Source organism: Plecotus auritus, assembly GCF_963455305.1.
Source record: "Plecotus auritus genome assembly, chromosome: 8".
Taxonomy (NCBI): domain Eukaryota; kingdom Metazoa; phylum Chordata; class Mammalia; order Chiroptera; family Vespertilionidae; genus Plecotus; species Plecotus auritus.
In genome coordinates, this window is record NC_137782.1 from 102,954,616 (window position 1) to 102,981,674 (window position 27,059).

Consider the following 27,059-nt stretch of genomic DNA (forward strand, 5'->3'; position numbering starts at 1 on the left):
TATAATAAAAGGCTAATATGCAAATCGACCAAACGGGGGAACAACCAGTTGCTATGACTCACACTGATCACCAGGGGGCAGACACTCAATGCAGGAGCTGCCCCTTGGCAGTCAGTGCACTCCCACAGGGGGAGTGCTGCTCAGCCAGAAGCCCTGAGCTGGGCTCATGGCTGGCGAGCACAGCAGTGGTAGCACTCCCGCCTCTGTAGCAGCACTAAGGATGTCTGACTGCTGTCTTAGGCCCACTCCTCCGCAGGGAGAGGGCCTAAGCCGGCACTCGGACATCCCCCAAGGGCTCTCCGGCTGCGAGAGGTCACAGGCCGTGCTGAGGAACCCCCGCAAGTGCACAAATTTCATGCACCAGGCCTCTAGTCTACCTAATAAAAAAGTAAAATGCTAATTGACCGTACCTTCGTGATGCCCACCAGCCAATCAGGAGTATGCAAATTAACCCAACAAAGATGGTGGGTTAATTTGCATATGCAGGTGCTGAGCGGTAGGATGCTTGCGTTGTTGCCATGGCGATGGTTCAGGTGTTCCGCACCACCTCAGCTGCTCCAGGCCTCTGGGCAGTGTGGGAAGGCAGAAAGGTGGCTCCGGGCTGGAGCAGAAAGGCTGCTCCGGCCAGAGCAAAGGCGATGCCGGCAGCCAGGGAAACAAAGGCCCATTCTTGCAGGAATCTTCTTTCGTGCATCGGGCCACTAGTATATATGTAAATGTACATGTACATTACATAGTAGACATGATAGTCCATAGCCACACAATAAAAGTGGACGCATCTGCTAGTGCTGCTGACCACTAAGAAAGTCATGGGAGTGTGCTGAGTGTCTGCAGTGTCTGGAGAATCCCCTCTCCCTCTGTCCAGTCCAAGAGAGCAGAGGCCCAGCCCCAGCAACAACCCAGGGGGTCGAGCACCATCCACTTTAGATCAGCCCGATCCAGGCTGTGTCCTGCCTGGCAGTCTCTCTGCTCACCAGGGCTGGAGGGAGTTGTGTGTGCAGGCCAGGTCACCAATGCCTAGGCTGGGAGCTCCTCCCAGGGGTCTCTGTTTTACTGAGTCGTCCCAGTGAGAAAGCCCTTGAGATAACCCTTAAGTGGCTCCATGGGAGCCCCGTGGGGTTTTTCACGGGCATGTGGTAGCGCATGCGAGTCCAGAACCTGGAATTGGGAGGCACTGACTTGAAGCCTCTCCAAGTGATTGTGGGCAAAACCCGGAGAGCCTTCCTCACCAGGTCAGGTAGGGACTCTGGCTCTTGGAAGGGACAGAACTTTACCAAAATGAGCTTCAGCGTCTGATCATCCAAGGCAAGACTCACTGCTGCTTGCAGTTCAAAGACACTGGGTCCGTTGACATAGTTGGGGCTTAAGATAAAGATTCCTCTTCTACTTTTCTTGATAATGCTCACGATGTCTTCTGTGTACACTGGAAAGAAAGGATTTAACTATTGCATTCGTAGGCTAAACCTTGAGTCACAATAACCCTGGTTCCCCAGACCTACGCAGGGGTTCCCTGCCAGGTGGAGTGGGACTGCTCCCCTAACCTCACGGGCTACCCCTCCCTGTCCGCAGCGGGGATACACCCTACTGCCCAGCGACTCGTCTGCAGTTCTCCCACTGCTGTCTCCTCAAAGGCCACTTCCTGTAGGAGCACAGCTGGTCGGGACAGGGCGGGGTCAGGAGGGTCGGGACGTCCAGCCCCTGGTTAGGTCTGAGTGGAGAAGGCGTAGGCCGGGCCCAGGCTCCAGCAGCCAGCGGGCCGGGCCGTGCTGCGTCTGTGGCCGGCAGCATCCCCACTCAGGGGCCACCCACTGGGAAGGACAGGGTCTTCCTGTGAGGAGCCAGGGAAGCTCTCTCCCCTGGGATGGAGGCCCCGGGGCCACTCCTCTCCCCTGGGATGGAGGCTCAAGTGATGGACACGTGTCTGCCCAGGTTCTTCAGCGTTGTGGCCTGGAGCCCTAAGCTCACAGCCCTCCCAGGAGGGGCCAGCCCCGGGGGGTCGGGGGGGGGGGCGGAGAGCGCAACACTGAACCGCCCCTTGGCGCTATCACTTTTCTTGGGGGCAGGGCCTACCTCCTCCTGGGGCCATGTCTCTTTCAAGCAAACACAAGGTGTAGCCATATTTGTTTTCCAGAACTTCGGGGAACAGTTTCAGGGCCAGGCGGTCCTCACTCACAAGCGAGGCGGGCTCGCTCTCAGAGGCGCTCCACTTCGCGTAGGAGATGAAAGCATCAAACTCCTTTTTATCTGGAGAAGAGGGCGATAGAAGTGTAAGCCACGCACGCCTGCATGTGCTCGAAACATGGCAAACGGAACGGGTACGGAGCAGGGACTTGGGGTCGTTACTGAATTGATTAAAGAAAATAAAAACCAGCTGGGAGCGGTGCTCATTGTCTGCCCGGGAGTCTGAGTGGGTTCTCGTTCTGGAGCTCTCGGGCCTCCGCGGCTGCTGGTGGCCACGCGGGAGGGGTCTGCGGGAGCGCCCAGTCCAGGGGCCGCGCCTGCGGAAGCCCCGCGCAGCGCCGCGGGAGCGCCCACACCGCTAACCCTGCACCAGGACCGCGGACCCGCGCGGCTGCTGGCAGGGTCGGGTCGCAGGAGGTAGCGGACAGGCAAAGCTAATGTCTGGCCCTAAGCAGCTCGGATCGGTGTCCTCCTCCTTCTCCATGGGTCTACAGCGATGGAACTTGCCCCAGGACATGTTTAGGTCTCTGTTGACGAAATGATTGCAAACACACATTCATGACCGGGATGCGCTAACGAACTAACTGAAAGTGGCGGAAAATCTCCCAAGTGAACCCCTGGCTCTGGGCTTGAACACCTAGCGCTTCGCACGGGGCGGTGGTAACAGTTACCCGGTAACTGTCACCGGGTAGCAACAGAACCCCTGCTGGTGCGACTCAGAAGTGCACCGGCTCCCTGTGGCCTATGGTCCCTGGGGATGGAGGGAGGAGGGGCCTGGAGTCAGGGAGGCAGGCACAGGCATCCAGGCCAGGTGCTGCTCCCGGCAGCCACACCCCGGCGGGAGTGGACGCTCAGGTGCGGCGGCAGGTGCGTGCTGTGCAGTTTCATGTGGAACATGCCACGGTTGCCCCAATTCCTTCCCAGTCCAGCAAACTAGGATTTTTCTATAATCAGAAAACATGATGTATCTTTGGTAATAAAATTAGAGCGTGGAAGTGTTAGACAACCTGTTAGGTCCTTCAAAATTCTGACGTTCTAAACTTCGGTGTATTCATCACCAACATCAAAGGAAACATTTCGCTGGAAAACACTGGGTTGGCCAGAGGGGGCACTGACTGGCTGTGCCCGGTGCCCGTCCACCCATACCAGGTTACTGATGTGTCCGTGGAAGTGAGAGGAGAGCAGGCACAGCGAAGTTTCCCGCTGGCCGACTCTCGGGTACAAGCTGTAGAGCCTCAGGACAAGCAGCATTTTAGTAGAAGAAGCATGAGGTTGTCCAGGGAAACAAGGCATTGATCAGATATTGGCTTAATTCAAAAAGGCTAACTTTTGTTTTAAATAAATCTCAGCAGCCCTCTTGCCTAAGGGTTTCTAGTAAGTGTCTCAGTGATGGTCTCAGGGAAGGTGAGGGGGAGCTTTTCACTCACCGCTCCCAGAGACCTGACAGCCCTCCCGAGTGGCTCGTGTGGGGAAGCGCTGTGGGGGCTCCTGCCAGGTAAGGGCTGGCCCGGGTGTGGGGCTCCTGCCAGGTAAGGGCTGGCCCGGGTGTGGGGCTCCTGCCAGGTAAGGGCTGGCCCGGGTGTGGGGCTCCTGCCAGGTAAGGGCTGGCCCGGGTGTGGGGCTCCTGCCAGGTAAGGGCTGGCCTGGAGGCCAGCAGGGGAGAGGTATTTGCTAAAACTACAGACAGTCTAACCTTGGGCCCAGGGACCAGAGAACACGGAAGCGGCGCGTCTGTTAGGGGCGTGGATGGCACTTCGCCAACAGCAGGGCACTCGCAGCTCCCAGAACGTCACACTTTTGGGGATGTTCCCACCAGCGTCAAGCCCCTCGTTGTACAGGTCAGGCTGACCGAGGTGACACGAAGGGGCCTGCCCAAGCTCTGCCCTTGCCCAGCAGCTCAGTTTGAGGGGCGAGACTGTCTGGCTGTGGGGCTGCTGTGACCGGCTTCACGCGAGGTAACAACAGCGAGGCTGCTTGCTCGCCCCGCCGCCCCGCCCTGTGATGGAAAGTGCAGTCTCAAGTCCCTCTGCAGGAGGAAGACGCGGGGTTGCCCCCCCCCCCCCTCCCCCCGGCACCTCTTTCGCCGTCAGCAGAAAGACCATTTCAGGTCCAACCTGTGTGAGCCTCATGGCAGCCCCCAGGGCTGGAGGGAGGAGCCCTTCCCCGCCGGCTGCCTTCAGGTGCAGATGCAGCAGCCCGGGGCTCGGGGCTCGCCGCAGGGCCACAGGTTAGGCATCAGGGAACACCCATTTCTGGGGCTTCTGCGCCTGAGCCAGTTCTGAGAGGGACAGTCACACATAGCGGGCGGCTCTTACCCCTGAGCGTCTCGTCCTGGTCCTGGCAGGTCCGGCACAGCAGCAGCACCTCAATCCAGTATGCGAAGAGCAGCGCGCCCGCTGCCAGCGCGCAGGCCAGGGCGGCGATGGTGCCCAGGAGGACGTACAGGAGCACCACTGCGGGTGGGGAGGGGCAGGGATAGAACATTGGAAACTAACGATAACGATAAGAGCTATGAATCCTGCTCTGTTAAGCGGACGGTTCTGTTCTGCTCAGAGAAGCTCCTGACTGGGAGCTGCAGGCCTGGGGCACGGGAGCTCACATCGAGAGCAGCCTGTCCTCTTCCAAGAACTGCGTGTCATTATGGAAAGGTTTACAACCTCCCGGCACCTGGTCCCGGAGGCACTTTGTCCCGGAGGCGCCTGCTCTTTGCTACCTCCAGCCCCTGTTACCTGTAATCTGGTCCCAGGGCGCCCGGAGCGCCCACCCTCTGTGAACCCCCCAGCCCGAATGGCTTGTAACCTGTAAGATTATCCCATGCCCGCTTCCCCATGCCTGTAATTCCTACTTCCCCATATAATCTTGTTCTTCTACCCACTGTAAGCAGCCAGCTTATGGGGGGCAGAGCAGATGTGTGTGGGGGACCTGCTGCTCTCCCGTGCTGCCAGCAGGATTGGAATAAAAGCTCATCTAGGATTCCACCCTGTCTCTGCTGCATTGGCTCAAGTTTGTCTGGTTACAGGGATATAGCACCGTGAGCAAATGCAGAGCACCCGGTGCTGTGCGCCCACCCACAGCTTCTCCACCCTGTTATCCCATCAGCATCGCTGCCGCTGGGAACTTTCCTCTTGTAAGTTGAAATGCCATCAGCCACACCTTGAGGGATATCTTACACTGAGTGGGGTGAACCTGGGGGAGGGGGCAGGTGCTGGGCAGGCGCCTGGGAAGCGGGTCAGAGCCACTGTTACTTATTTTCTCCGGGAACTGCCCCGTGCTCTGCACCCTTTCACTGCAAACTAGTTCCAGGTACAACCGTCCCCACTGAAGTCTATGCTCCCTGCGGCCAGGAGGTGCGTCTGGCACACCCTCCACACACCTAACGTAGGAGACACACCTTTACAGAGCGCCCACGGGGACCAGAGCCAAAGGTTGTCTTATTTAAATCTCGTGAGCATCCACAGTCTGCTGTTCTAGAATCATTATTAATGAATGAATGATATAACTTTCACCTCTGAGCGTCGTCTCAAAAGAATTACAAGCTATTTCTCACTGGAACGCCCATCCAGCTTTAAAGCCTTATGATCTGTGATATAAGCATATCCTCCCGATGCTGAGCAGAATCACTTTCTCTCACCTCCAGACGCCAATACCTGACCATCATCACATCTTCTGGATTCAGAAGCCGGAAAGGAAAATAAGGGAGGGACCGAGGTTCTAGCACAGGCCTTTGCCTGGAGCTCGCCCAGTTGTTTGTAGAATGAAGGGGAAAATGAGATGGGCTTTTCCGACAGAGCCCCAATACGCAAAATGTTGGTTAAGGAGGCCATGTCTGGGTCACTGATGTGAAACTGACTAGCTGTGTGGACTTGGTCAGAGTTTTGAGTTTAGCAGCAAAGTGCGTAGAAGACTGTCTAACAGCGTGTCTCGCTGCTCTCGCCACAGCACTATTGCCTAGGTCCTAGGAAAACCCTGGCCCGCCCACGGGGGAGGCCCTGTGCCCGGCGTACCTCCCTTCTTCCCCCTCAGCTGGAGGGGCTGCGTGGCGTTCCCCAGCGAGTTCTGGGCGAAGCAGATGAACGTCTTGTGCAGGTCACTCTGGGCAACTCTGTCCAAGTGGACTGTGCGCTGGATGACTTCTGCCTCCACCGTGGCTTTCACGCTAGGAAAGGAGGAGACATCCCAGCTGCCCAGGGCACACAACGACACCCATTCGCAGTCTCGGGACCATGTGATGGCCAGCATCGGCCTCTGCAGAGATAGGGGGCAGCCAGCAGGAGGTGTCCCAGCTTAACGCGGTTGGGAGGGCTTAAATGATTGAATCTGTGAAGCATCGTTCGAAGCTTACACTCGGGTATAATTGCCTGTGGGCCTCCGCTGGCCTTGCTTACTCTAAGACTTTCCCTGAGAACAGATGCTAACGAGAATTTATTAACATCTATGACATCTGTGGAGGGCTTACTCGGTATCAGGGCGTCTTAGCACAAAAGGGGGTTGCGGTCCCTCCACTCTGCACCTCACAGGAAGCCCACAAGTGCAGCATGAGTCTTCTAACTTGGCCAGCAATGCAGACCAGGTGCGGGAGGCGAGCCCGAGTTCATGCTGCCAGTCATGGGACCCAATGCCTGGCCTGTGCCCTGGCTTATCCAGGACCAGCAGGAGTGGGAGCCTTTATTTCCTCACAATGTGGATTCCCTAAAGTTGCCAGTTTCCCCTCTGGCCTCACCCTAAGAAATCTGGTTTACATGCATGATAGTGAAGGCGGTGTTGCTTGGATACCCCAACACCAGCGCTTCCCCACGAAGCGCTTCATGCGGCCAGAGACGTGCTGAGCGTCTCGCCTGCCCTGTGCGCCCCTCACAGGGGGCTGGCGGGGGCTGCAGGGGGCACGGTGGCGCTCACAGGCTCACGTTGCCGATGGGTGGGAAACAGCCCCACAGAGGCCGCGAGGTCAGAGCACACCCTCTGTCATCCTCAACTCCTTTGAACTTGGATGCAGTATCAGCTTAATAGGGGACCCAATGACTTTCCTTGTGTTAGAAGTTCCTACTAAATCTGATCACTGTTCCAGAAACCTGTCCTTGGTTATGTTTGTTTATTGAAATGTTTTACAAATCAGAGGGGTGCTAATCACAGACTGGTACTGTGGAACAGATCTTAGAAAGACGAAGAACTGTATCTTTTAGCGCAGGCCTGGCAGATTGGCCCCAAGCCCTCAACCTCAGGGCCCTGTGTCTAGCTCTGTGAGGAGCTGGGTAGATCCGAATGGCTAGAGATTTCCATTTTATGGAGCAAAATTGTCTTCCCAGTTCATTCTGGCCAATAATTTGGGTTCTGTGCTCTTGAGAGCAACAAACTAAGTCTAGATTTCAGAAAACAGAGTAGCTTCCAAGCATTTCAAGACAGACCCCTGCCGAGCCTCCCTTCCCAGGCTGCACTGCTGCCACTGTCCTCACTTCACGGAGGCTTTGGTCAGACCCCTCGGTCATGCAGCATTTCCTCATTTTGCACTTTCTGGCTGTAATGACCCTGGAGACCTGGGTATGCTGAGTGGGCACCGGGGAAACAGAGGCCTGGGGGACAGCATCCCCCCATTTGTCGGACACGCTGCTTCTGTTCCAGCAGCCTGGGCTACTGTCTGTCTCCTTGTCTGCTTGATGTTTAAAGCAGCCACAACAAACTGTTGCTAAACATTGGACTTTAAAGCAACTTAGATACTTCACTCTATGGCCCTGTCGGAAGCTGTATTTGGCCCAGGGTTAAAGTTAACATGCACTGTGACTCATTTTCACGACGAGCTGGTGCTCCTGGCTACACCATCGTGTGTGTGTGGTGTGTGTATGTGTGTGTGGTATGTGTGTGGTGTGTGTGGAGTGTGTGTATGTGTGCATGTGTGTGTGGTGTCTGTGTATGTGTGTGCGGTATGTGTGCATGTGTGTGTATGTGTGTGGTGTGTGTAGTGTGAGTGTATGTATGGATGTGTGTGTGGTGTGTATGTGTGTGTGGTGTGTGTGGTGTGTGTATGTGTGGAGTGTGTATGTGTGCATGTGTGTGTGGTGTGTGTATGTGTGTGTGGTATGTGTGTATGTGTGGTGTGTGTGGTGTGTGTATGTGTGTGGTGTGTGTGTGGTGTGTGTATGTGTGTGTGGTGTGTGTATGTGTGTGGAGTGTATGTGTATGTGGTGTGTGTGTGTATGTGTGTGGTCTGTGTGTATGTCTTGTGTGTGATGTGTGTGGGGCATGTGTGTGGTCTGTGTGGTGTTCATGTGTGGTGTGCGTATGTGTGTGTATGTGTGTGTGGAGTGTATGTGTGCATGTGTGTGTGCTGTGTGTGCATGTGTGTGGTGTGTGGTGTGTGTGGTGTGTACTATGCATGTTTGTGTGTATATGTGTGTGGTATGTGTATGTGTGGTATGTACATCTATGTACATGTGTGTACATGTGTGTTATGTGTATGTGTGTGTGGTATATGTGGTGTGTGTATGTGTGTGTATATGTGTGTGGTGTGTGTATGTCGTGTGTGTGGTGCATGTGTGTGGTCTGTGTGGTGTTCATGTGTGGTGTGTGTATGTGTGTGGAGTGTGTGTATGTGTGCATGTGTGTGCACTGTGTGTGTGCATGTGTGTGGTGTGTGTGTGGTGTGTGGTGTGTACATGTGTGTGGTGTGTGTGTGGTATGTGTGGTGTGTGTGTGTGGTATGTGTGGTGTGTGTAGTATGTGTGTATGTATGTGTATGTGGTGTGTACATGTGTGTGGTGTGTGTGTGTGGTGTGTGGTGTGTGGTGTGTGTGTGGTGTATGTGTGTGGTGTGTGTGGTATGTGTGTATGTGTGTGTGGTGTATGTATGCATGTGGTGTGTGTATGTATGTGTGTGTGGTGTGTGTATGTATGTGGAGTGTGTGTATGTGTATGTGGTGTGTGTATGTGTGTGTGTGTGTGTTTGGTTTGTGGTGTGTATGTGTGTGTGTATATGTGTGGTGTGTGTATATGTATGTGGTGTGTGTGAATGTGTGTGTGTATGTGTTGTGGTGTGTGTGTATGTGGTGTATGTGTATGTGTGTGTGGTGTATGTGTGTGTGTGTGTCTGCGTGTTTGCCTCTGTGTGCACATCGCAGAGGTTTCTGAAGGTGGAAGCAAGCATGCATGTGGGCTGCAAAGAACATAGTCCTCTGATTTCCTTCTTACCTTCTTCCTTCCTCTGTTGGGATTTCCAACTCCTGGCCAGAATCTTTGCTGTACCATCTTAGCACCGGTGTGAAGTGCTCTTCAAAGCCAAATCGTGCCGTGCAGTTAAGAGTCAAAGGTTTTCCTGCAAATGAAGGGGCCGCAGAAGACAGGAAGGCAGCCATGAGGACACTGTCCTGCGCAGCAAGAGACCTGCGGATGCGGCTCTCTGCCCACAGGCCGCCGGCAAAGTGGGGCCGGGAAGGGCCTCAAGCCTGCCCACCCGCCTCTCTGCAGAAATGAGGCAGCCAGCTGCGCGTCTGCAGTGGCAACGCTGAGATCGCAAACATGGGCTATGGTTTTGGTTGTTTGTTGTTGTTCTATTTTTGTGAAAGAATGTTTCTACCAATTAAAAGATTTTGTATTATAAATGTGTAATAAAGAAAATATTAGCTATTTTTCAAAAGGGCATTATCAGAACCAAATTCCTTCCTTATTTATTTAAAAAATTTTTGTTTATTTTTATTTCTTTTTTCTTGTTGACACTGTTCCCGTTTCTCCCTACCCCACCTTTGCCCCCGGCACCTGGCTCCCAGCACCCCTCCCAGGCCTTCACCGCCAGCTGTCTGTGTCAATGGCTATTGTATAGGTGCTTCCTGGCTACTCTCTTCTCATGCTTCCCTCCAGTCCCTCCCCTGACCTCTGTCAGTCTGTTCCATGCTTCCATTTTGTTCACCAGGTTATTTTGCTCATTAGATTCCACATATCAGTGAGATCATAAGGTGTTTGTCTTTCTCTGACTGGCTTACTTCACTCAGCATAATGCTCTCCAGGTCCCTCCATTGTAAAAACAACTCTCTGTTTTTGTTAAATATATTTTATTGACTTTTTACAGGGAGGAAGGAAGAGGGATTAGAGAGTCAGAAACATCGATGGGAGAGAAACATCGATCAGCTGCCTCCTGCACACCTCCTACTGGGGATGTGCCCGCAACCAAGGTACACGCCCTTGACCGGAATCGAACCTGGGACCTTTCAGTCCGCAGGCCGGCGCTCTATCCACTGAGCCAAACCGGTTAGGGCACAACTCTCTGTTTTTAAAACGAAAAGTTGGTTTGCTCAGAGCACGCAGGGCCCCATCATGGTTTGAGGGAACAGAGGAAAAGGTGAAGTTTTGCACTGGCTCGGCCTCCACTGCTGCTGAAGTAAAAGGTGAAGAGCATCTTTCTGACCAATATTTACACGGTCAGCACAAGTCACGAGCTGACTGGCATGGAGTTCAAAGAAGACATCATTCAGGCATGTAACTGCTTGTGGACCATTCACGATGGGTGTGCATGGATTTGCACACTAGCCTGTCTCCCCATTTTCTCCCAAGAGCTACCCAGCGATGCACTGCCTCAGCCTCAGTAACCTAACCACGAGACGGGCAGAGATTCCATTGGAAAACTCATCTTTGCGCCTTATTAATGTTTCTCCCCTAGTAATACTTTAAATTCACTGACTCCATATGTAACTTTGTTATTTTTTAATTAAATAATTTTTGTTCTTTCTTTTGTCCTTCCATTCTTGTGTTGTTGCCCATATTGCTATCTTATAATCAGGATATACTGCTACCACCACCTAGCGGTCTCTTACCATAACACAGCACTATTTTCACATTTCTATTAGAAATAGTTCACATGTAAAATAATACTTATTTTATGGAAGCAGCCAGTCCTTGGTTTTAAACAGTGCAGCGCGCAGTTGGCTGTTTGGTGAGATGTGGATGCTAATGAAGCTGACGAGTGAAAAGGACTGTAGAAGGGCCACTGGCCCTGTGCGCAAAAGAAGGCGCTGCTCTAGAAAGTACAGTGAGTGGGCAGGGATGTGGCCTTCTCCTACAAGCACCTTAAAGGCCAGCAGTTATCGTACTTTTTAAAGGTTAATGCTACTCAAGTTGGTAAACTGGTTAACTTTATAGACGTCACCACGCCTATGGGCCTCCTGGGTAAGAAAGAGCGTAACCCTATTGATCGTGTCAAAGGCACCGCCGCCTAACAGCCGCCAGCCTAGACTCTCAGTGCGGCCGTGGGAGGTCAGCACAGTTTTGCCAATTTATACACCTAACAGCTGAAAGTCAGGGTAAGTGACTATGAGGAGACAGCACCAGTCAGCGGCTGAGCCCCATCCACATCCCATTCTATTGGACTGGAATCTGATTCTCTCTTCCTTATATCAAATCACACTGGGACATGCTCTGAGTCCCAGTATCCACTAGGGTGACACGCAGCCCAACTTACCCAGCTCCACCTCCAGGGTGTCCTGGACAGGCTCCAGAATGTCCGGCTTGAGGGTGGTGTTTTTCACTAACAGAGGAAGAGAAAAAGCATTATTTGCAGGGGAAGCTGCAGCCTGCCTGCTGAGCATCTGCACGCGCAGCCACACTGCAGATTCTATTCACATTCCAGAGGCTAGGAACTTGGGTTCTGTGTGAAAAGTGAGCTTCCAAAATAACTGCAACATCGTTTTGCAGGTGCTGGCAACATGGTAGCTTTTTACAAATCCATGTCTGCTGGGCACTTTCTTGCAGGCCATGGGGGTAGGGCTCGGGTCTGCGCTGGGTGAGCAGGCTGCGCAGGCTGTGCTGTGCATGCTATGCTGTGCGTGCTGTGCTGTGTGCTGTGAGTGCTGTGCGTGCTGTGCTGTGCTGTGTGTGCTGTGCTGTGTGTGCTGTGCATGCTGTGCTGTGTGTACTGTGCGTGCTGTGCTGTGAGTGCTGTGCGTGCTATGCATGCTGTGCTGTGTGTACTGTGCGTGCTGTGCTGTGCTGTGTGCTGTGTGTGCTGTGCATGCTGTGCTGTGTGCTGTGTGTGCAGTGCTGTGTGACCTGTGTGTGCTGTGCTGTGCTGTGCGTGCTGTGCTGTGTGAGCTGTGTGTGCAGTGCTGTGTGTGCTGTGTGTGCTGTGTGTGCTGTGCATGCTGTGCGGTGTGTTCCGTGTTTGCTGTGCGTGCTGTGTGTGCTGTGCTGTGTCTGCTATGTGTGCTGTGCGTGCTGTGCTGTGTGCTGTGTGTGCTGTGCATGCTGTGCTGTGTGTGCTGTGTGTGCTGTGTGTGCTGTGCTGTGTGTGCTGTGTCTGCTGTGTGTGCTGTGCTATGTGCTGTGCTGTGCTGTCCTGTGCTGTGTGCTGTGCTGTGCTGTGCTATGCTGTGTGCTGTGTGTGCTGTGCGTGCTGTGCGTGCTGTACTGTGTGTGCTGTGTGTGCTGTGCTGTGTGTGCTGTGTGTGCTGTGTGTGCTATGCGTGCTGTGCGTGCTGTGCTGTGTGTTCTGTGTGTGCTGTGCATGCTGTGCGTGCTGTGCTGTGTCTGCTGTGTGTGCTGTGCGTGCTGTGCTGTGTGCTGTGCTGTGCTGTGCTATGCTGTGTGTGCGGTGCGTGCTGTGCGTGCTGTGCTGTGTGAGCTGTGTGTTCAGTGCTGTGTGTTCTGTGTGTGCTGTGCGTGCTGTGCGTACTGTGCTGTGTGTGCTGTGTGTGCTTTGTGTGCTGTGCGTTCTGTGCTGTGTGTGCTGTGCATACTGTGCTGTGTGTGCTGTGTGTGCTAAGCATGCTGTGCGTGCTGTGTGTGCTGTGCGTGCTGTGTGTGCTGTGTGTGCTGTGTGTGCTGTGCTGTGTCTGCTGTGCGTGCTGTGCTGTGTCTGCTGTGTGTGCAGTGTGTGCTGTGCTATGTGCTGTGCTGTGCTCTGTGTGCTGTGCTGTGCTGTGCTCTGTGTGCTGTGCTGTGCGTGCTGTGCGTACTGTGCTGTGTGTGCGGTGTGTGCTATGCTGTGTGTGCTGTGCTGTGCTCTGTGTGCTGTGCTGTGCGTGCGGTGCGTGCTGTGCTGTGTGTGCTGTGTATACTGTGCGTGCTGTGCGTGCTGTGCTGTGCTGTGCTGTGTGCTGTGTGTGCTGTGCATGCTGTGCATGCTGTGCTGTGTGCTGTGTGTGCTGTGCTGTGCTATGCTGTGTGTGCTGTGTGCTGTGCTGTGTGAGCTGTGTGTGCTGTGCTGTGCTGTGCTGTGCGTGCTGTGTGTGCTGTGCTGTGTGCTATGTGTGCTGTGTGTGCTGTGCGTGCTGTGCGTGCTGTGCTGTGTGTTCTGTGTGTGCTGTGTGTGCTGTGCTGTGTGTGCTATGTGTGCTGTGTGTGCGGTGCGTGCTGTGCTGTGCTGTGTGTGCTGTGTGTGCTAAGCATGCTGTGCGTGCTGTGTGTGCTGTGCGTGCTGTGTGTGCTGTGTGTGCTGTGTGTGCTGTGCTGTGTCTGCTGTGCGTGCTGTGCTGTGTCTGCTGTGTGTGCAGTGTGTGCTGTGCTATGTGCTGTGCTGTGCTCTGTGTGCTGTGCTGTGCTGTGCTCTGTGTGCTGTGCTGTGCGTGCTGTGCGTACTGTGCTGTGTGTGCGGTGTGTGCTATGCTGTGTGTGCTGTGCTGTGCTCTGTGTGCTGTGCTGTGCGTGCGGTGCGTGCTGTGCTGTGTGTGCTGTGTATACTGTGCGTGCTGTGCGTGCTGTGCTGTGCTGTGCTGTGTGCTGTGTGTGCTGTGCATGCTGTGCATGCTGTGCTGTGTGCTGTGTGTGCTGTGCTGTGCTATGCTGTGTGTGCTGTGTGCTGTGCTGTGTGAGCTGTGTGTGCTGTGCTGTGCTGTGCTGTGCGTGCTGTGTGTGCTGTGCTGTGTGCTATGTGTGCTGTGTGTGCTGTGCGTGCTGTGCGTGCTGTGCTGTGTGTTCTGTGTGTGCTGTGTGTGCTGTGCTGTGTGTGCTATGTGTGCTGTGTGTGCGGTGCGTGCTGTGCTGTGCTGTGTGTGCTGTGCGTGCTGTGCGTGCTGTGCTGTGTGAGCTCTGTGTGCTGTGTGTATTGTGTGTGCTATGCTGTGTGTGCTGTGTGTGCTGTGCTGTGCGTGCTGTGTGTGCTGTGTTTTCTGTGTGTGCTGTGTGTGCTGTGTGTGCTGTGCGTGCTGTGCGTGCTGTGTTTTCTATGTGTGCTGTGTGTGCTGTGTGTACTGTGTGTGCTGTGCTGTGTGTGCTGTGTGTGCTGTGCTGTGTGTGCTGTGTGTGCTGTGCTTTCTGTGCTGTGCGTGCTGTGTGTTCTGTGCGTACTGTGCTGTGTGTGCTTTGTATGCTGTGTGTTCTGTGCTGTGCGTGCTGTGCATACTGTGCTGTGTGTGCTGTGTGTGCTGTGCATGCTGTGCGTGCTGTGTGTGCTGTGCGTGCTGTGTGTGCTGTGTGTACTGTGTTTGCTGTGTGTGCTGTGCTGTGTGTGCTGTGTGTGCTGTGTGTGCTGTGCGTGCTGTTCTGTGCTGTGCTGTGTGAGCTGTGTGTGCAGTGCTATGTGTGCTGTGCGTGCTGTGCTGTGTGTGCTGTGTGTGCTGTGCGTGCTGTGCTGTGTGTGCTGTGTGTGCTGTGCTGTGCGTGCTGCGTGTGCTGTGTTTTCTGTGTGTGCTGTGTGTGCTGTGCGTACTGTGTTGTGCTGTGTGTGCTGTGCGTGCTGTGTGTGCTGTGTTTTCTATGTGTGCTGTGTGTGCTGTGTGTACTGTGTGTGCTGTGCTGTGTGTGCTGTGTGTGCTGTGCTGTGTGTGCTGTGTGTGCTGTGCTTTCTGTGCTGTGCGTGCTGTGTGTTCTGTGCGTACTGTGCTGTGTGTGCTGTGTGTGCTTTGTATGCTGTGCGTTCCGTGCTGTGCGTGCTGTGCATACTGTGCTGTGTGTGCTGTGTGTGCTGTGCATGCTGTGCGTGCTGTGTTTGCTGTGTGTGCTGTGTGTACTGTGTTTGCTGTGTGTGCTGTGCTGTGTGCTGTGTGTGCTGTGCGTGCTGTGCTGTGTGTGCTGTGTGTGCTGTGCGTGCTGTGTGTGCTGTGCTGTGTGTGCTTTGTGTGCTGTGCATGCCGTGCTGTGAGTGCCGTGCTGTGCGTGCTGTGCTGTGTGTGCTGTGCTGTGTGAGCTGTGTGTGCTGTGCTGTGTGTACTGTGCTGTGTGTGCTGTGTGTGCTGTGCTGTGTGTGCTGTGTGTGCTGTGTGTGCTGTGCTGTGTAAGCTATGTGTGCTGTGCGGTGCTGTGTGTGCTGTGTGTGCTGTGCTGTGTGAGCTGTGTGTGCTGTGCTGTGCTGTGTGTGCTGTGCTGTGCGTGCTGTGCATGCTGTGCGTGCTGTGCTGTGTGTGCTCTGTGTGCTGTGCATGTTGTGTGTGCTGTGCTGTGTGTGCTGTGCTATGTGTGCTGTGTGTGCTGTGCTGTGTGTGCTGTGCTGTGTGTGCTGTGTGTTCTGTGCTGTGCGTGCTGTGTGTGCTGTGTGTACTGTGCTGTGTGTGCTGTGCATGCTGTGCATGCTGTGTGTGCTGTGCTGTCTGTGCTCTGTGTGCTGTGCACGTTGTGTGTGCTGTGCGGTGTGTGCTGTGTGTGCTGTGCTATGTGTGCTGTGCTGTGTGTTCTGTGCTGTGCGTGCTGTGTGTGCTGTGTGTACTGTGCTCTGTGTGTTGTGTGTACTGTGCTGTGCGTGCTGTGTGCTGTGCTGTGTGTGCTTTGTGTGCTCTGCGTGCTGTGCTGTGCGTGCTGTGTGTGCTGTTCTGTGCGTGCTGTTTGTGCTGTGTGTGCTTTGTGTGCTGTGCGTGCTGTGCTGTGTGTGCTGTGCTGTGCGTGCTGTGCATGCTGTGCTGTGCCTACTGTGCGTGCTGTGCTGAGTGTTCTGTGTGTGCTGTGTTTGCTATGCGTGCTGTGCTGTGTCTGCTGTGTGTGCTGTGTGTGCTGTGCTGTGTGTGCTTTGTGTGCTGTGCTGTGTGTGCTGTGTTTGCTGTGCGTTCTGTTCTGTGCGTGTTGTGTGTGCTGTCTGTGCTGTGTGCGCTGTGCGTGCTGTGCTGTGCGTGCTGTGTGCGCTGTGTGCACTGTGTGTGCTGTGCTGTGTGTGCTGTGTGTGCTGTGCTGTGTGTGCTCTGCTGTGTGTGCTGTGCTGTGTGTGCTCTGCTGTGCTGTGTGTGCTGTGTGTGCTGTGCTGTGTGTGCTGTGTGTGCCTTGCTGTGTGTGCTGTGTGTGCTGTGCTGTGTGTGCTGTGTGTGCCTTGCTGTGTGTGCTGTGCTGTGTGTTCTCTGCTGTGCTATGTGTGCCGTGTGTGCTGTGCAAGCTGTGCTGTGCTCTCCTCTCAGTACATATGTAAAGCCCACCTAGTTGTCCAACTTGCAACCTGGCTCTAATCCTCTCCCCTCTCCTTCAGTTACAATTTCCTCATCCTCTCAGATATACCCCGTAAATACTGAGTCCATCCGCTTCTCCCCATCCCCTTGGCCATCCTAGTTCCCTCTCCATCAGCCATGCCTGCTTGACTGCAGCAGCCTCCTAATCCTTCTCCCATCTCCATTCTCCCCCCACAAACCCTTTTTCTACACAGTGGACAGTAACCTCCATTTAATACAAATCTATTCCCGACCCTCTTCTGTCCAGAACCCTCCATGGCTCCCTACTGTTCCCCGGGTGAAGTCCCTGCTCCCAGGGACAGTGTCTGTCAGTCTTGTTTGCAGACATTCGCCCTCTACTGCCCCTGGCTCTTCCTGGGCCGCACGGTCTCCCCACACTCCCTGCGCTGCTGCCTCTGCCGGAGTGGCATCTTTCCCGCCTCCATTGGTGACTGGTTCCCATCCCCAGAGGAGGCCAGAGGAGTGCAGGTACTGTTTGCACATCCACAGTGCCGAGTTCTAAGTTCTTGGAGGCCAGAGGAGGGTGCAGGTACTGTTTGCACATCCACAGTGCTGAGCCCCGTGCCTCACACAGACTGGATTCTCAGGGTGAACGAGGAAGACATGAGTGAGGACAGACCAGGCTTGATTGAGCGAGATGCCACAGGTGATCCAAGGAGTCCTCAGGGAAGAGAAAGCCGGTCTGCCCCTGGGGACCAAAGGGTGAGGGGCCAGGCCTGTGGGAAGGACAGCCACGGGCCACCTGGAGGGGCAAGTGGTGCCCGCAGGGCATTTGCTTCTGTCTCCTTCTGCAGGGAGCAGTCTCGTTGGCATGGAACTGCAGAGCTGAGGCAGCCGGTGCAAGGCCAGGCTGCCTGTGCAGCTTGTGGCTCACAGTTAAAGGAGAGGAGGCAAAACTGAGTAATATGTGTCCAAGAGATAAATCAGCTACCTGGTAGCTGTTCCCTACAAGACATGGCTACTGCCTTGGTAATGCTTTGACATGGCCATGCTTACATTACTGACTAGTTTATTCATGCTGACACTTGTAGGTCCAATGGGCTGAGCCAAGGCAATGACTGGGCCAAAACATAGAGAACTCTCAGCAGGATAAGCCCCTGGGCCATAAACATGACAAGATGCTCAGCTTCACTAGCATGCAGGGGAATGTAAATTGATGTAAATAAGAGAACCCACTTGGCTCCAATAAAAATAAAGTCTGAGGACACCAAGAATAATTTGGGAATAATAGGAATCTGTTCACTGCTGATGAAGATGTAAATTGGCAAAACAATACCTTAGAATGACATCATGTGCTTAATAACACAAATCACATTCTATAACATAGAACATTACTCTACTTTATGAATGGACACATACATATGTAAAAAAAGCATAAATAGAAAGGATATTCTATATAATAAAAAGCTAATTGACAGAACAGCAGAACGACCAGTTGCTATGACATGCACTGACCACCAGGGGGCAGATACTCAATGAAGGAGATGCCCCCTGGTGGTCAGTCTGCTCCCACAGGGGGAGTTCCACTTAGCCAGAAGTCGGGCTCTCTGCTGGCAAGCATAGCGGCTGTAGAAGGAGCCTCTCCCACCTCTGCAGCAGCACTAAGGATGTCTGACTAACAGCTTGTGGGAGCGGGCCTAAGCCATTAGTTGGACATCCCCTGAGGGTTCCTAGACTGCAGGAGGGTGCAGGCTGGGCTGAGGCCCCCCCCTCCTCCAGTGCATGAATCTTGTGCACCGGGCCTCTGGTAAACTACATCTGGGAAGGGAGGAAAAAGGGAAGAGATGATGGCATGGGCTTCAAGCTGTATCTAGGTTTTGTTTCTTTAAATAAAAAGCAAGATTTTAAGCCTGTGGAAAAATGTTCACAGTGTTAAAGTTGGTGATAGGTACATGGGTGTCAGCTATTTCTCTGTGTGAATTATTGATATCATTTTAAAATTTATTATAGAAACAAACCAGGGAATGCATGGAAAACCCAACTTGGGACAACTTGGATATGAGCCTTCCCTGGAGAATGACTCTAGATTAATGGGAAAACTGATGTTTGTGATATTCAATGCTTTTCCTGATGACACTGTATGTCTACCTCTTTTTGTTTTCCACAAAGGAAAACATCACAAAACCTCAGGAAGATACTTTAACTGGGTAGTTGGGATTCACACATGAAATCTGGAAACCAAGATGTCACTTACCAATGGTTTTCACTTGAACAACAGCTCTGACTGTCCAGGACCCAGCATCATCGGCCTGAGTGTAGTCGCAGGCATACATGCCCTGGTGGTAGTCATAGATCACATCCAGCTGCAGTGGGTTGATCCTCTGTGCAGAGAGCAGTCTTCCATTCTAATCCGAGAGAAAAAAAGTCAAGTAAAGCTCTTTCCCCGGAGAATTGTTCTTAGACGAATTGTGCCTTTCAGAAGCCTTCACACATTGAACCACGGAAGGGAACAGCCCACCTGAGATGAGCACACAACAGTCACCCCCAAGCGAGGAAAAGGTTCTGTTCGGAAGTTGTCCTTGCAAAGTTCTTCCTTAAAATAAGAGGCGTCTACATACCATCATGCTGTGTGGGAGAGAGGAGGAGACTTTTGCAGATGCGTGTAGAAGAACAGGAGGATTAGAGCGGACGGGACGCCGTGAAGGTGGTGAGTGCTGGTCTGTCTCTGGTGACACTACCTGATGCTCGCGGCCGCCTTCATGATGAGGTTCTCAGTCAGTGGCAGACCCTGCTCCAGCCCAGATCCAGGCCCCAGCAAGCCCAGTGACAGTCCCCAGGCAGGCCCCAGGGGGTAAATGTCTGATAAAGGGGTAGGGGGGATGTCTGGTGAAGGTGTTCAGTGGCACAGGGGTGGGGGGAGGGGGATCACTTAAAATGACACAGGAGGATCAGAGGGGACAATCAAAATGACACAGGAGGATCAAAAGGGGTTACTAAAATGGTAATCCCCCCTCTGATTCTCCTGTGCCATTTTTGATTCCCCCCTCTGATCCCCCCTGTGTCATTTTGAGTGATCCCCCTCCCCCCACCTTGATACCCCAATTCTTTTTTTTTTTTACCCCTAGAAATGAGTGCAAAAAGAAAAAGCTACTCCGTGGAGTACAAGAAAGGAATCGTGGAAGACTCTTGGGGCCAAAATCTTACTGCTTTCTGCAAAGAGAAGATGTTGAGTATCCGATTGGTCCGAAAATGGTGAGCAGAGTATGGTAACCTCATTGAACAAGTGGACAAGGGAAATGCTAAAAAGCGCAAGTGTGGATCAGGTCGGCAACCATTATTTTCCGAGCTGGAACACCTGATCTGTGAATGGGTTCTAACAGGAGAGCAAAGGCTTTGGTTGTGAATAGGGCTCAGATTCAAGAATTTGCCCTTGCAATGGCACCACAGTTTGACATAGCCCCCGAAGACTTCAAAGCATCACAACACTGGCTGGATAATTTCCTTCAGCGAAGTGAACTGTCTTTAAGAAGATCTACAACATTGTTTAGGTTGGAAGATACTCAAGTTATTAAGCGAGCACTTGCATTCAAGTCCTTTATTGATGATGCTGACTTCTCTAAATACAATCTTTCTAACATGATTGCTATGGATGAAACTGCAGTGTTTATGGGCCAATCATCTCAAACAACAATTGAACAGCAGGGTGCCTCCTTAGCGTACATTCCCTCCACTGCTTACGAAAGTGCACGTGTTTCCTGTATTTTGGCAATTCGTCTGGATGGCACTAAAATCCCACCTTTGATCATTTCTAAGGGCAAGAAAGAAAAGATTGAACGTGGTTTGGGCGTTTTTATTCCTGAAACTGAAAAAGCCTGGGCCACACAAGCAGTTATAAGGAAGTGGGTCGATTTAATGCTGCCACTTGTTATGCGAGGGAGCCAAAGAGGTCTGCTAGTCTGGGATGCAGCCAGCACTCACCGCGCTAAAGACATGAAGACATTTCTTCATGAAAGAAAAATAGATCAGATAACGATTCCCGCAGGAATGACAGCCTATCTCCAGACTCTTGATATTGCAATAAACAAGCCATTCAAAAACAATTTGCACATGGAAATTAATGACTACATTGAAAATAGAATGGAGAGAAATCAGCGTGGAGACTTTGTGAAACCTAAACTGCAAGAAGTTGTGACTTGGGTGAAGAATTCATGGGAGAAAATCACTGACAGTTGCATTGCAAATGCACTGCGAGCAGGCTACCTTGACAAGAAGTACTCATTTAAAGACAGTGCTATTGCTAAACATGAGAGATTTGGTCCACTGATTCTGAAAGAAATGGAGTCACAAGAAATTCACCAGGAAATTCAGGAATTGGATTGTTATGATGATGTTCCAGAAGATGATGACATGATTGTCATTGAATAAATGAGTAAATTCTTGATACTGTAGGATTCACAGTTTGTCTGGTTTGTGTTGACAACTACCGTACTACCGTACTGTATACAGGTAATAAATTTCCTTTATTTTCATTTAACAATAAATGTGTACCGTATTCTTCTTCATGGAAAAATAAGACATCCCCTGAAAATAAGACCTAGCGTGTCTTTGGGGGCAAAAATTAATATAAGACACTGTCTTATTTTCAGGGAAACATGGTAACAGTGAGAGCCTATCATCCACGCAGCCCAAACAGTGCTTTCCCGTGTGTCAGCTCATCTGACTGTCCAAAGGCTTCTCTGGCTGGGTTTGCATAGATCCTGTTTTCCATTTTACAGACGAGGAGCCTGAGCTCCCGGACTTTGTCTTTTACTCTGTGACACAGAGCTAGTCAGTGAGAGCACTGGAAATTTATCTAAATTACTCTGATTTTGAGTTTCCAGTTCTGATTGTGGAATTCCCCTTCCATGCTGCCTGCTGACTTGTAGAGTCAGGGATTCCCCACTCCACCTCTCTGGTGTGGTTCCTGTGGCTCAGGAGGAATTTCCAGGAGGTTGGCAAGTTGCTGGGGGTGGGGGCAGAACTGGTTGGAGGGGCAGCTGCCATGTGAAGTAAACCAAGGCCAAGTAGTGGGGCAGACAAGGTTAAACAACCTATCAGCTGATCTCAAGGATCAAGAACCCTTTAAAAGGAAGGTTCAGAGCATGGGATAAAAGTCAGAGACAGAATTCTGCACAACACAGTAACAACATAAAAGAACAGAAATTAGAGTGGAGGTTGTTGTAAATCACATGGGAAGGCAGAGTTAGAACTAAGATGTTGGCTGAGCAAGGGAAGATGAGTGATAAAAAAGTGGACCTAATCCTATATAATAAAAGGGTAATATGCAAATCAACCAAACAGGAGCAACCTGTAGCTATGATGCACACTGACCACCAGGGGGCAGATGCTCAAACAGGAGCTTCCCCTAGCCCGCAGGCCCCGATCGCCCAATCGGGGCCTGCCAGCCAACCTCTCAGTCCCTTCCAGTGGGCAGGCTCCGATTGCCTGATGGGGTACGGGGAACCGGGGGTGGGTGACTGCAGACACCAGTGGCACCAGGCCAAGGCACCTGCCCCGCTGGTCGCTCCATACACAGAGGGCGACCAGTGTTGGGGGACAGGCTGGCAAGCGGGTGGGAACAGCCAATCTCGAGGTACATCCCCCTCCCCCCCAGGCCCATGGGCTCCGATTGCCCAATGGCAAATGGGGAACAAGGGGTGGGTGGCAGCGGGGGGCGGGGCTGGCTGCTGGCAGCCGGGGAAGATGGCCCTGATCACTGGCCAAGCCTAGGGCCTGTACCCATGCACGAATTTCGTATGCCAGGCCTCTAGTTTTTTCCATAAAAATGTAAGTATGGCTCAGTATGTACCATTAAGACTATGAGGTGGAAATAAAAGGAACATCAAAGACAAGAGATAAGAGATAAGCAATTTGTGTTAAGAATGATGGAAACCCCTTTCTAATAATAAATCACAAATGAGTCAGGTGGGAAACACAGGGGCTAGGGGGCTGCACAGGGAATTCTTAGTTTTGTTCCAATGTAAAGAAAATAAACAGATACAGAAGGAGCAGCAGCTCAATGTGAACCTGTGTGAATAGTGTCAGGAAGTCCTGGAGAGAACCGAGGCATGAAAATAAAGCTGAGGACACTAAACACCCTTTATTTTATTTACTTATTTTTAATCCTCACCTGAGAATATTTTTAAATTGATTTTAGAGAGAGAGGAAGAGAGGGAGAGAGCCATCGATGTGAAAGAGAAACACTGATTGGCTGCCTCCGGTATTTGCCCTGACCAGGGATCGAATCCAGAACCTTTTTGGTGTATGGGATGACACACCAGCCAACTGAACTACCTGCCAGGGTAAAAGGACTTTTAAAGGAATGTGTAGAGCAAGGAGAAGAACAAAGCAAAGAAAGTGTGGCCTACTCGGAGACTTTACTATTCTATTCTGATGCATCTATATCTCAGGTCCTGTCTTCCCGGGGACGCGATGCTCTCACATCTGTTAATGACTCTGTGTGTCCAGCTCCTTCTTCTCACCCCTAATTGAATGAGTGGCTACTTTCTCCAGTTTGGTAAATGCTGTGAGTTTACTTTGAGCCATAAAGTCCCCAAATGTGATAGTCACCCTTTCACACCCTCCAGTTACATCATTTGATCTTCTTAAAATTCCTTGAAAATATCTGTAGGGTTCAACATTTTCTCTCTATTCCCCCTGGGTCCTGAGTCAGGACTTACACTTGTAAAGTTCAAACACATCAACAGGGAGCTAGTAACACTACCACATTCCCAGCCTGCCGCCTGTGCGCACAGTCCACGCTGACTCCACCAGGCACGACCCTCTGCCCAGCCCGGAGCTGCCTGCCGGCTCCTGTTCCCAGCATCCATCCCGCACTCCCTCCGAGGGCCGCTGCGCTGTCACTTGTTGCAATCAACTGACAACATTCCATTTATACACATTTTGCTCTAACATGTATCTTTTAATGGGAGTAAAGGTGTGTTACAGAGAGCAATTCCACCTGGATTCAGGGTGCCTGCGTTAGTGCCATCTGCTCTGCAATGGGTGTGAGCCACCCACCAACTGAGTACCTGATGTTTGGCATGAGAGAAAGGAGCATTGGGTGCTATTTCCTGCTTAATAGCATCACTTTCAGTAATACACTGCATCCATGAGGTCTGTGAACCTCCAGGTATGCATGTCTGTGTGCATGTGTGTGTATGAACTGCACACACACACACACACACACGTAATACATAAACATAACCTAAAGTTTATGGTTTAGGTCCTAAACCATGCCTCTCCAAAGCTGCTTCAGAAGGTGCAATTTTAACAGCAGGCATTGTTTACCTGCGCTTAGAACAGATGCTTTTCCCCAATTGACACATCCTGAAACATGCAGTGAAAGCCCTAGAGAAGTGAATGAAGCTTCTTAGTAAACGTCAGACAGCCTTAGGGTGTTGCTTACGATCCTGCAGGAAGTTGGCAGCCGCTCTGGCTGGTGCTCACCTAAAAGTGAAAATGGCCTTTCATTTCAAGGTGTGCACTTCTATCTGAAAAGCGGGGCAAGCCTCTTTACGGGGCTGGGAGCAGCCCCCTGGGTAGAGCAAGACCTCTGTCATCCGATTACAATACTCACCAGCCAAGGGAGTTTAGTTCTTAAGAGAGACCTGAAAAGGATGAACAGAACCATGGACTCCTTACTAACCTCATCTTAGAGGCTGTGAAATGAAAGTGCCCCAAACTGGGAGTTTTTGAAGCCAGCACATTTTCAGTGTCACTTTAAAATGCAAATGGCATCACTCATCCTCCCTGAGTAGGTATTTCTACAAAGGCCATAAAGCACCCGGCCACCTGTTGTCCCCAGGTCTCAGGAGAACCAAGTGGAAAACGCTCTCACCAGCAGGCGCCCCCTCCACGCCTCTACTGTGGGGTCTGGGAGTGCACGGGACCACCCAGCAAGCAGGCTGCCTGCTGGACATCAATCAGCGGCAAGTTAAAATTATGTTTTATATTAACAAACGGACATATTTTGAAGTCAAATTTAGTTTTACATGATTTTTAAGGCAAAGTACTGGACTTTAATGATTATTGCTAGTGCAGTGGCATTTAAATTCTATTCCCTGATTCCGCGTCCAGGGGCCGGCTAGCAGGGGCTTTGGAGGCGATGCTGGGAGCATTGGCATAGATTGTGGCACTCGGTAACCCATAAGCACAAGGAGAATGCCAAGTGTTTGCTCTGTGGTTGATAACTCACGATCATCACGGAACTTGCCTTTTCTGGCCCCGTTGCCTTCTCCTCTTAGCACTGCACGCCCGCCTCCCGGTCTCGCCTGTCCCTCAGGGCCACCCAGAGCTGCCACTCAGGAAAGGGCTCTACTCCCCAGTTCCCCCAGAGCCCTTCTTCTCACTTGTTGGGTGCTCCCTCCCCTGAAAACTCTCACTGCTTTCCAAAGGCGGTCCTGCCCACTGCTCTGGCCGGCTGCGGTAACTGTCTTACTCCACATGATACCTCTGACCTGTAGGAAGTCTCCTGGCACGATGGAAGGGCGCTGGGACAGCTGGGACAGCGTCCTGTGGCCGGCTGGGACAAGGCCATTTTAGAAAGTAGGTCTTTCTTGTAGGCACAAGGCCAGCCTTGGGGAAGCTCTGGGCCTGACATCCTGACACCCACGATTCTGTGTATGGACAGAGATGCTGCCACTGAAAACCACATCCTGCACGAGTTTAGGAAAAGTCACTTTTACCTGGTACCAGGTCAGCTCTGGGCTCGGGGCGCCACCCTGGCAGCCCAGGCTGGGGCAGTGAATGGAGTCTGTGCTGCCGAGACGGAGGTAGCGCGTCCGGGGCACAGGGCGCGTGCAGGACAGGTCGGCCCGGGGCCGCACCTCCAGGACCATCCTCACACAGCAGGCCTCGTCGCTGGGGCTCCTGGGAGAGGCAGCATGTCCCGTGAACACAGATTAGACCCAGACACGAGGGGCTGGGGATGTTTTCAGATAAGAATGCGTTTGGGACATACCTAATCCTGGGCCTACAAATATATGACCCAGCATTGCTCTTCTCCACGGTCAAAAAACGCAGGGTCGTCTTGTCCAGGAGGAGGTGAGACTGGTTTCTGGTAATTTCCTGTAATGCACCTCCTTCCCGAGGTTGAAGGTACCACTGGGCATCAGACAGGCCCTCGCCACCACTGCAGGGCCGGCGTTCAGGGCCCTGGGTGGGTGAGAGTGGGTTTCTGTGGTGGAAACGCGATTTCTCTGGCTCTGCTAAGTCACAAAATAAGACAAACTCCTCGGTGCTCTTCGCAGAGTATATCCAAAGGAAGTTTTTTATGGAGCAACCTGAAAACCACAATAAACAAAGCAACACAGAAGTGCATTCAAGGATGAAACTGACTTATATTTACAAAGAATAGTTGTGTATCGTTCCACTTCACTGTCCCCATTTTGTGGGAAAAGGAAGTTTACTTGCTAACGCCCCCCCCCCAGGGAACCCCAGCTTCTTCAGCACCCCAGCATCTTCAGCATAGCAGTGGGTAATATTTGATTATTTTTTTAATTTTATTTTGAGCAGTTAGACAGCTAAGCCTGTGTATTCCTCTTCCTGCTCCCACCCAACACCCACCTGAGTAACTGGGTTCCCATCAATACTTGGTATCAGCTGAAGGCTGTTCACCCCAATAATTTCTCCTCTTACAACCCCTTACTTGTAAGAAGAAGTGTTCTGTGTTAGTGTGTCATGCTACTGATATATCAAATTATCTGTCACTTTAAACTTTGACCATAAGGTTCAGTGTTGACATGAAAAGTGAAGCCCCTACCTGAAATATTAAACCCTTTAATTCTCTCTCCTGTGACAAACCAGAGAAAGATCCACCCCAAATAGAACATTTTCCGCCTAGGGTCCGGCTCCCCCAGGAAGCTCTCCGTGGCGGCCGGGGGTGCGCTGGGACTCAGAGTCCGCCCCGCAAAGCCTCTTCATTGCTGTAAAGAAGTGGGAGATAAGAAATCGAAACTGTGAGCAAAATGCAAGTCACACAGGAAGCTTCTACAGGGCAGGTCCTTCCCAGCGAGTGGCCACATGTCTACGTGTGCGTGGCATCCAGGGGGTGTGCAGCTGTGCTCCTCCCACATCTCCGGGAGGGAGAGCATTGCAAGAGCTCGGCATCACAGGGCCTGTGGCGCAGGCAGTGCGTCCTTCTGACCCCGTTTCCTCACACGGTTCTTCTTTCCACGTCGCACCTCGTATGCACATTTCCATGAGTAATTTGGAAAGAATTAAATGAAAATTTTCCTGAAAAGAAAATGACATGTTAAGTGAGAATGTTAGCCTCCCCACACTTGGGGAGCGGGTGGTGAAGTCTGGGTGGCTGCACGTTGCTGGTTTGTGGTAACTGCAGCGAATGCAGAATGCTGGCCTCTGTGTCGCAAGTAAGAGGAAAACGCTGCTGCTGGATGGCATTGAGACCAAGCCTCTGAGGGGAAAATGAGGACGGTTCACTGCAGAGAGTGTAGGAACCTGGGCTGGGCCTCCAGCGGCCAGTCCCTTGTTGGTAGGGTGGCCATTGGGATTTTCAAATCACCTACAAGAGAGGAGAGGTCAGGGCCCTGGGAGGGC

The 27,059-nt window shown here is 52.2% G+C and overlaps 1 protein-coding gene across 1 annotated transcript; it reads right to left on the reverse strand.

Moving 5' to 3' along the window:
• Positions 1–410: 410 nt before the first annotated feature.
• IL18RAP (interleukin 18 receptor accessory protein) lies at positions 411–26,423 on the reverse strand. The gene is made up of 10 exons (XM_080684558.1): positions 26,263–26,423; positions 25,462–25,783; positions 25,187–25,370; positions 18,715–18,865; positions 11,621–11,686; positions 9,361–9,484; positions 6,186–6,337; positions 4,497–4,634; positions 2,071–2,244; positions 411–1,423 (listed from the first exon to the last, which is right to left on the reverse strand). The coding sequence occupies exons 1-10, from the start codon at positions 26,330–26,332 to the stop codon at positions 1,008–1,010; spliced, it is 1,797 nt and encodes a 598-aa protein (XP_080540684.1). The 5' UTR covers positions 26,333–26,423; the 3' UTR covers positions 411–1,007.
• Between the last annotated feature and the right edge of the window lie 636 nt (positions 26,424–27,059).

Bases quoted from the DNA above. Each gene is read 5' to 3' on its own strand.
- IL18RAP (XM_080684558.1), bottom strand. From the start codon at position 26,332: ATGTTCTATTTGGGGTGGATCTTTCTCTGGTTTGTCACAGGAGAGAGA. The intron at 18,866-25,186 runs GTAAAAGTGACT...CTCTCGGATTAG, and splicing joins CAGAGCTGACCTGGTACCAG to AATGGAAGACTGCTCTCTGC. The intron at 6,338-9,360 runs GTAAGAAGGAAA...CTCCTTTCCTAG, and splicing joins CCAACAGAGGAAGGAAGAAG to CGTGAAAGCCACGGTGGAGG.